Below are 10,393 nucleotides of genomic sequence, written 5' to 3'. Positions count from 1 at the left end.
ACAACCAAGAACAGTATTCACTGATTACCTTTAAAAATAATTCATAGTAACAGTTTGGTAACAATTATTTAAATTATTTTACAGAGTACAAAATGTTTAATTCCCAAAATTTTAAAGGTGTTTTGAAAAACACATTGGTAAATGGCAATGTTTTAACCTTTATTTATTAAATGTTACAGTCCAAGTGTACATATAAAAGCCTGGGTAATTTAGCAAAATGTGTTAAATATTTTATCTACACTTATTGTATAACTGCTGTTTTTTTGGTGTAATTACATGGTTTTGTAAATAAATTTTCCTCATGCCAGCTTGGTTAAGCTAGTTATTTAATGGAATTTAAAATTTCTTTCATAATAATGAGATGTTTACAGATTTAATGTCAGGGATTCATCAGAGTCACTTCAGTCACCATCCAGGATAATCACCCGATCACAGTCACCTGAGTTCTGATCACCCGCACCTGCTGTCACCAATTAAGCCGCACTACAAATACACACACATCTCAGTCACTCACTGTCCGGTCTACCGTTCACTCCTATGAACTGTTCTGGACTCTCTCTACTTAATTCTCCTAGAAAGACTTACCTCCTGTTCTTCCTGTGATCCTCCAACGACTCCTTGGAATCTGTTCCACGATCTCCAACGAAACCGGCATCAGATACTCACCATCAGAACTCGGATAAGAACCCTGGAGTCATTCACTGTGTTGACACTCACCTGTCTTTACCTCACCCGTTCCATTCTTCTGCTAATCAAGTCAATAAACCATCCTGTTTTGCACTTACCTGTTGTGACTGGCCTTGCTTTGTGACAGATAACCGGACCAATACATTTACCTCCATGGATCCTCGACCTTCCACACCCACAGAAGTCCTGGAGGAGCTGGTAAACGCCCTCCGGGCTTCCCTGCTTCCTCCGGCAACCCCCCAATCTGCCTCTGTCAGTCCCATGGCCATGCCTGTTTCATACGCGAATGATGCAGCTGAGTGTGGTGGCTTCCTCCTGCAAGTGGCCTTGTTCATTGAGATGCAGCCGCAGAAGTTTTCCACCGAACGCACTAAGGTAGCATTCCTGATCTCACTTCTTAACGGAAGAGTGCTGTTGTGGGCTAAGGCCATATGGAATGCAAATAGTGCCATAATTAATTCTTATGATGCCTTCACTAACCATTTCAAAGAAGTCTTTGGTCACACTGCAGGAGTGCTATATGTGTCCGATCAGTTACTGCGGCTACGCCAAGGCACGTCTTCCATTAACGACTACACACTGCGGTTCAGAACGCTGGCGGCGACTAGCGGGTGGAATGAGGTGGCTCTACTTAGCTCTTACCAGCAAGGACTGAATCCCCGTGTACAAGCTCAAATGGCTATCTATGATGATTCCGTTGGACTGGAAAGCTTCATGCAAAAAGTCAACCGAATTTCCCAATGTCTGTCCACATGCCACGCCACCTAAGCCGCCCACCAGTCTGTCACGCCCAGCATGGGTTCCCAGAGCCGATGCAAGTAGACACCTCCCGGCTCACCCCTTCTGAATGTGCTCGCCGTCTCGCGGCGGGTCTTTGCCTTTACTGTGCTGCGGCGGATCATTATGAATGAGGTGGCTCTACTTAGCTCTTACCGGCAAGGATTGAATCCCCGTGTACAAGCTCAAATGGCTATCTATGATGATTCAGTTGGACTGGAAAGCTTCATGCAAAAAGTCAACCAAATTTCCCAGCGTCTGTCCACATGCCACACCACCGAAGCAGCCCACCAGTCTGTCACGCCCGGCATGGGTTCCCCAGTACCAGAGCCGATGCAAGTAGACACCTCCCGGCTCACCCCTTCTGAATGTGCTCGCCGTCTCGCGGCGGGTCTTTGCCTTTACTGTGCTGCGGCGGATCATTATATCAGGACCTGCCCAGTCAGACCCCCATGTCCTGCGGTGAGTACCCTCCAACTAGACCCTGTCATTTCCACGCTGTCAATGCTATCGGTACAACTACTCACCCCAGACTTTTCTGTTTCAGTCCCTGCCCTCGTCGACTCGGGCTCCTTGGGCAATTTCATATCCCAGGACCTATTGAATCGTCTCCATCTGCCTCAGAAATGTCATGCCCAGGAGCTCCGAGTCGAGACCATCTAGGGAAAACCGCTAGGACAGGGGTGGGTGAAATATCGAGCACCGACACTAATGCTCAAGATTGGCACTCTACACGAGGAGGAAATCATGTTTTTGGTACTGGAGGGACCCACCGTGGATATCATCCTGGGACGCCCCTGGCTAGTTCTCCATTGTCCAGAGATCAGATGGGACTCGTGTGACCGCAACTGTCTCACGTCATTACCTACTCCGCTCCCAGGATCTCACTCAGCTCAAGTTGCATCTACCCTCATCGAAAGCCCCGAACCTCGAGAGAAGGTCACGGTCCCATCTGATTACTTGGCGTTCCAGGATGTCTTCAGTAAGCAGGCAGCCACCCAGTTACCACCTCATCGGCCATGGGACTGCGCCATTGACTTGCTGCCTGGAGCAAAACTCCCCAAGGGTAGAGTATACGCATTGTCCATCCTGGAGCGCAAGGAGGCTCTTAACCAAGGATTCATCTGACCTTCCACATCTCCAGCTGCTTCTAGTTTCTTCTTCGTGAGCAAGAAGCCTTGCGGCCTTGTATCAACTATCGGACTCTGAACTCCCATACGGTGAAACTGCCCTATCCACGTCCCCTGGTCCCGGCCGCCCTCGAGGAACTCCGTGGGGCCTGCATATTCTCGAAGCTGGACCTGAGAAGTGCCAACATTCCTGGAGCGCAAGGAGGCTCTTAACCAAGGATTCATCTGACCTTCCACATCTCCAGCTGCTTCTAGTTTCTTCTTCGTGAGCAAGAAGCCTTGCGGCCTTGTATCAACTATCGGACTCTGAACTCCCATACGGTGAAACTGCCCTATCCACGTCCCCTGGTCCCGGCCGCCCTCGAGGAACTCCGTGGGGCCTGCATATTCTCGAAGCTGGACCTGAGAAGTGCCAACATGTTCAGCAGGTCCTACAGAAGCTCCGTCAACACCATCTCTTCTTAAAGCTGGAGAAATGCGAATTCCATCGCCCCACAGTGCATTTCCTGGGTTACATCGTCGGCCAGGAAGGAATTCAGATGGAATAGGGGAAGGTTGATGCAGTCAAGGAGTGGTCTCTTCCCCAGACCGTAAAGGAGCTCCAGAGATTTCTGGGATTTGTTAACTTCTATCGTCGATTCATCAAGGATTTCAGTTCCCACACTGCTCCTTTGACTTCCATGCTCCGAGGAAAACCCAAGTCCCTGTGCTTGACCACCAGTGCCCACGAAGCTCTCACAAAGCTCAGAACAGCCTACAGCACAGCCCCCATCCTTCATCATCCTGATCCGGACATTCCGTTCATAGTGGAAGTGGACGCCTCCACCACCGGCGTGAGCCTCCTCGCCTCCAGCCTTGCGCATACTATTCTAAGAAACTGACCCCAGCGGAGCAGAATTACGACATCGGCAACTGGGAGTTGTTGGCTATCAAACTTGCCCTGGAGGAGTGGCGGCACTGTCTGGAGGGAGCAAACCATCCGTTCACAGTAATTACTAACCACAACAATCTTCAATACCTCAGAGAAGCCAAGAGACTTAACCTTCACCAAGCCTGCTGGGCATTGTTCTTCACCAGGTTTCAGTTCACCATCACCTATCATCCCGGGAATTGTAACAATAAAGCCGACGCCCTCTCACGCATGTACTCTCCAGACACACCTTCCGATCCTGAGCCCATTCTCCCTCCAGCCCTGATTGTAAGCCCCATTCAATGGAACATCGACGAGGACATTTGAGCCACCACTCTTACCGAACCTGCTCCGCTGGGAGGCCCAGAAGGGAAAATGTATGTGCCCACTTCCCAACGACAATCCCTTCTGGGCTCAGTTCACGATGTACTGGGCTCTGGACACCCAGGCAGCCAACGGACCCTCTCGCTCCTCCAAGCTCGGTACTGGTGGCCCAGTATGACCCGTGATATCATCAGGTACGTCCGCAGTTGCTCAGTCTGCGCCATGTCCAAGACCCCTCGTCACCTCCCCGTAGGCAAGCTAGTGCCCCTGCCGATCCCACATCGACCCTGGTCTCACCTGGGAATCAATTTTGTGACTGACTTACCCAGCTCAGATGGGTATACCTGCATCTTGGTAGTCGTAGATCGTTTTTCCAAAGCCTGTAAGCTAATCCCCCTCAAAGGACTTCCAACTACTCTCGACTCTGCAGAAAGTTTGTTCACACACGTCTTCAGAAAATTTGGAGTCCCAGAGGATGTAGTCTTTGACAGGGAACCTCAGTTTATCTCCCGCGTTTGGAGGGCATTCTTCAGGCTACTAGGGGTCACGGTCAACTTATCATTAGGCTACCATCCCCAGACAAATGGCCAGACTGAGCAGAAGATCCAGGAACTCGGGCGTTACCTCCGGGCATACTGTCATGACGACCAAAACAGCTGGAGCAGGTTCCTCCCTTGGGCCAAGTATGCACAGAATTCCCTGAGACAGACCACCACCGGCCTCACGCCGTTTCAGTGCATACTCGGTTACCAGTCCCCGCTCTTCCCGTGACAGGAGAACCGTCGGAGGTTCCAGCTGTAGACCACTGGTTCCAAGTGAGCGAGAGAGTGTGGGACTCCGCTCACCTCCATCTCCAACGTGCAGTGCGGAGGCATAAGGCCTTCACAGATGCTCGGCGTACTTCCACTCCCACTTACCATCCAGGAGAAAAGGGTAATGTCAGGGATTCATCAGTCACTTCAGTCACCATCCAGGATAATCACCCGATCAGTCACCTGAGTTCTGATCACCCGCACCTGCTGTCACCGATCAAGCCGCACTACAAATACACGCACATCTCAGTCACTCACTGTCCGGTCTACCGTTCACTCCTATGAACTGTTCTGGACTCTCTCTACTGAATTCTCCTAGAAAGACTTACCTTCTGTTCCTCCCGCGATCCTCCAACGACTCCTTGGAATCTGTTCCACGATCTCCAACGAAACCGGCATCAGATACTCACCATAAGAACCCTGGAATCATTCACGGTGTTGAGACTTACCTGCCTTTACCTCACCCGTTCCATTCTTCTGCTAATCAAGTCAATAAACCATCCTGTTTTGCACTTACCTGTTGTGTCTGGCCTTGCTTTGTGACATTTAAGTCATGTTATTTATGTATTATAATCTATATAATTAAAATGAAAGTAAACGTTTTGTCTAGGTAACGTTATCAATTTAAAATGAAATATTAATGAGCAGTACAGTAGCTATAGAAATGAAACTGGACTAAGTCTGGCGTGCTGCACAACGGGCCGAGTCCGGCTTGGATGTGGCAGTGTCAGCGAGTTACGGCCGTCGCATCTGGTTTGGTTGATTTGGCCCAAAATCTGAAAGTGAGTACACAGGCATCCAGGCCGTGTGCGGCAGATGGATCCCAGCCGATGGACAAGTCTCTAGCAGGTGAATATTTAACTGAAAATGGCCTGAGTGTACAGAGAGGGATTGTGTATGAGGTAGATATAAATAGCCTATCAGCAAACGTCAAATTAGTAAGTTTTCACTAGACTTTAGTGGAGTCAGCAGTTCGCTTGACAGTAAATAACGATCTAATCCTAAAGTATCTATTTATTTTTTTTAATCCCATTGTTTTTTGTTGTTGAAGTGTTATTTTGGTTTCCGATCACCAAGGAGAGGTTACTAAAGGTCCTAAAAATGGTGGCCGCAACAAAAGTCACGTGACTGAAACCCATGAATAACAATGGTAATAATAATAATTACTGCTGAAATAACAAATGGCAGCTTCTGTCCTGGGCTTCTAAGTGGGCAGAGTAGAGGCAGATATTACCAATTCATTTTCCTCCTCTGCTGAACACCTTGTGACTTTTGGCAAGACATATGCAAAGCAAGACAGGTCTGGGAGTTTCTGCACAGCATGGGATCTGTCCAGATGCTGCTCAGCAGTGCTGCTGGAGGATGTGTTCTCTCCTCTCTGAAGAGGGTGTTAAGAAAAAAGGTGATTCAAGGGCTCTTTCTGTCACTTGCTAAAGAGAATACGTTAAGTAGTGTTCTCTAACACTAGCACTCTGTTTTATTTATATTCTGTCTACTTGTTTTGTTTTATTTATTATATTTAAATAAAATTAACCTCTAACACTAGCACTCTATTCTATCTACTTTTCATTCTTATTTATTATTTTAAAAAATAATACTTGCTATGTGTGCTGCGTATTGTAATGTTGCTCTTTTGTTGGTTTGATTGCTTCTGTTGTCCTCATTTGTACGTCGCTTTCGATAAAAGCGTCTGCTGAATGATTACATGTAAATGTTTTTTCCTCTTAGCAAGCGTTTACATCAGGCTCTAAGGCTAGACTGATGACGTGACTGGCACATTTCACTTATATTTATGGACTGTCTTCTGACAGATCCGGCACAGGGCTTGTGGACAGAGCTGCTGACTTCTGTGTACTGATCAGAATATTTTATACATGTTGTATGTATTATACAAGCTTTATATTATTATTAATTTTTTCCCCCCAAATGTTGTCCCTGGCTATACATTTTCTTCACTTTCTCACAACTAGCTGAGTGTTTTATGTCCTGTATTTTCTTACTTAAGATAATTAAAAATTTTAAATCAATGTAAAACTGCACAGCCTTCATGTGTGACACATAATAAGCAAACCTGTACAGATTAAAGAACATGAATGATGAACTGACACCAGCTGTGAGTAAAGAAACCAAATGTGACATTTTTTACAAATGCAAATGTCATTCATACAGACCATAAAACAAATATATAAACATAAGAAATCTGTTTGCTGTCAGTTTCGACCCCCTCACATTCATTCCTTCATCTTCATCTTCATCTTCCACACTGAGCTCTACATCATCAGCTCTCACACAGAAACACACAAACCTCCTCCGCTGCTTTAGTAAGTGTGTCTCACACACCTCTCCTGCTCACTGCCAGAAATGTGATTCTCTGAGATTTCCCCCATTTTGTTGCTTTGGTAAGAAAGCACATGCTAACACTGAAGCCTCGTACCTCTGTCACTCGATGGACATACTCAGAGGGGACGAGATCAGCTGCTGCTGGTCTGGAGGTGATCCAGATGAGAGCAGAGGGAAGCAGATTCCCCTCAATGAGGTTCTTCAGCAGCACGTCCACTGAGGCTGATTCAGATATATTACACAGTTTCACATTGCTCTTAAAGTCCAGAGGCAGACGACACTCATCCAGACCATCAAAGATGAACAACACTTTATATTCACCACTGGATATTTCTATTTCATTTGTTTCAGGGAAGAAAATCTGCAGAAAATCTGAAAGACTGAGTGATTTGTCCTTCATCAGATTGATTTCTCTGAAAGGAAGTGGAAATATGAGCTGGACATCCTGATTCTCGTTCCCTTCAGCCCAGTCCAGGATGAACTTCTGCACAGAGACTGTTTTTCCAATGCCAGCGACTCCCTTTGTCAGCACAGTTCTGATGGCTTTGTCTTGTCCAGGTAAAGGTCTAAAGATGTCACTGCATTTGATGGCTGTGTCCTCTGTTGCTGCTCTCCTGGATTGTGTCTCAATCTGTCTCACCTCATGTTCATTACTGATCTCTCCACTCTCACTCTCTGTGATGTAGAGCTCTGTGTAGATCTCATTCAGCACTGTTGGGTTTCTCTGCGTCGCTGTTCCCTCATACAGACACGCAAACTTCTTCATCAGATTTGATCTAAACGTGCTGAGGTCTTCATTTCTGTAAAATAAAAATTCCACATTATTGCTCGAGTTAATAAGCCCAATGTCTCATATATTCTATATCATATCTTCAATTCATATATTTGACATAAATGTCATACCTGAAAGCAGGCCGTGTATCTCCACTCTTGAATTGTTTTTGACAAACCATAGACTCATTACTCTTTGTAGACACACAGCTGGACGCTTCTGTTCTCTTCTGATGAACTGGACTAAACGGAGAGAGACTGTATGCAAATTATTGTATGTAAAGAGCACTTTGTAATCAGTTCAATCACTGAAAAAATAGTGAACTGAACTGTGATAATATATGATAATGTAAAATGTCATGTAATAATCATATTTTTATACAAACGTTATACCTGAGATCAGGCTGTGTATCTCCACTGTTAAACTTAACTGGTGCACGCATAGACCCGTCACTCTTCATAGACACACAGCTGGGCTCTGCTTCTGATCTCTTCTGATGAACTGAGCTAAAACAGAACAGATTTAACCCTTTATTATGAGAATCATCTTAATATAATAAGATAATCATCTTAATATACTTCTAAATGTATTTTTATGAAAAACAGTTTTGGAGCCTTTATGGTCTTATTGTTTTCAATTAATATTAAACTTATAAAAAAATAGTTTATTTTGAGTATGGTTTAACATAAAAGGTTATTTAATGTGTTACTCAAAGTACCTGTGTTCTGGAAAAAAACAGTCATCTCCAGATGTTTGTGTTTGATCCATGATAAATCTGAATAGTTTGATCTCCACCGCTGACAAACAAGTGAAGAGACAAACAATCACAAACACTACAGTAATTAAACAGCCGTATATTGCTGTAAATTGTTTTATTAAACATTTAAACATATTCTGTATTGTAAATAATTGTCTGTTTAAAATGGCTAAACATCACCTCTGTTCATTTACATTCACTTTTGTACCATTCTCGTCACAAGGGCACTATATGATCTTTATCAAATGTGATTTGACATTACAGTCCATCTCTCATATTTTCTTGTACCGTTAAATTGTGAGATGGGAATATGCATACAGTATGTAAATTGTATTAAAAGGAGGTTATGCATAGTAAACTAGGTGTGTAAGCTCCATATCTGGTTATTTCATGGAAGACACGGGGTGCGGATGAATGTAAACAAAATCTTCTGCAGGATTTATTTGTGCCTATGCAAAATCTGCCTTCTCTGCACAGGCACACTTTGAGAATGAAATCGATGCAACGTTTTATACATACATACATACATATACAGTATATACAAACGCACACACATACGGTATGTATATATATATATATATATATAGATATATATATATAGATATATATATATGAGAAGTGCTCACTAACACAGATTTAGACAGATTTGTGAACAATATTTGAGAGAAATAGTCCTTTTGTGTATATAGAAAAAGTCTTAGATCTTTGAGGTCAGCTCATGAAAAATGGGGACAAAAACAAAAGTGTTGTGTTTATATTTTTGTTTAGTATATATATATATATATATATATATATATATATATATCTATATATAGATATATATATATATATATATATATATAGATATATATCTATATATCTATATATATATATATATATATATATATATGAGGCCCCTGGTGCATGCCTGTTAGCATATTTATGGTGATTTGTGGAATGGGCTTGACACCTTTTTCATGAGCTGGAACAATAAACAATATGTTGTTTGTGCATAATAACAACTGTGGGGGACACATTACACATATCAATATCAGCATAAATTATAACACTGCTATATTAAAATCCTTCAATAGAAGAGATTTAGTCCTCAGCTTGTCAGCTTGTTCACTGAGTCATAAACACGTTTTTAAATATATATATATACAGTATATGCACTGAACAAAATTATAAGTCAGTATCTGGTGTGACCACCATTTGCCTCACGCAGTGCAACACATCTCCTTCGCATAGAGTTGATCAGGTTGTTGATTGTGGCCTGTGGAATGTTGGTCCACTCCTCTTCAATGGCTGTGCGAAGTTGCTGGATATTGGCAGGAACTGGAACACGCTGTCGTATACGCCGATTCAGAGCATCCCAAACATGCTCAATGGGTGACATGTCCGGTGAGTATACTGGCCATGCAAGAACTGGGATGTTTTCAGCTTCCAGGAATTGTGTACAGATCCTTGCAACATGGGGCCGTGCATTATCATGCTGCAACCTGAGGTGATGGTCGTGGATGAATGGCACAACAATGGGCCTCAGGATCTCGTCACGGTATCTCTGTGCATTCAAAATGCCATCAATAAAATGCACCTGTGTTCCTTGTCCATAACATATGCCTGCACATACCATAACCCCACCGCCACCATGGGTCACTCGATCCACAACGTTGACATCAGCAAACCGCTCACCCACACAACGCCATACACGCTGTCTGCCATCTGCCCTGTACAGTGAAAAACCGGGATTCATCCGTGAAGAGAACACCTCTACAAAGTGCCAGACGCCATCGAATGTGAGCATTTGCCAACTCAAGTCGGTTACGATGACGAACTGCAGTCAGGTCGAGACCCCGATGAGGACGACGAGCATGCAGATAAGCTTCCCTGAGACGGTTTCTG

The 10,393-nt window shown here is 44.2% G+C and overlaps 1 protein-coding gene across 1 annotated transcript in view; it reads right to left on the bottom strand.

The window, feature by feature from the left end:
- LOC107574819 (protein NLRC3-like) overlaps nucleotides 1–8,194 on the bottom strand; it is a 21,357-nt gene extending 13,163 nt beyond the window's left edge. Inside the window, exons 1-2 of the mRNA XM_016261254.1 lie at nucleotides 8,145–8,194; nucleotides 7,060–7,780 (exon numbers count right to left, since the gene is read on the bottom strand). Coding sequence (XP_016116740.1) covers nucleotides 7,060–7,780; nucleotides 8,145–8,194 — 771 coding nt within the window. The remainder of the gene's footprint in view (nucleotides 1–7,059; nucleotides 7,781–8,144) is intronic.
- Between the last annotated feature and the right edge of the window lie 2,199 nt (nucleotides 8,195–10,393).

The sequence above is a fragment of the Sinocyclocheilus grahami genome, unplaced genomic scaffold, assembly GCF_001515645.1.
Source record: "Sinocyclocheilus grahami isolate Dianchi unplaced genomic scaffold, SAMN03320097.WGS_v1.1 scaffold2353.1, whole genome shotgun sequence".
Lineage (NCBI taxonomy): Eukaryota > Metazoa > Chordata > Actinopteri > Cypriniformes > Cyprinidae > Sinocyclocheilus > Sinocyclocheilus grahami.
The sequence above is the reverse complement of the archived record's forward strand: the minus strand, read 5'-3'. Positions and strand labels throughout refer to the sequence as shown.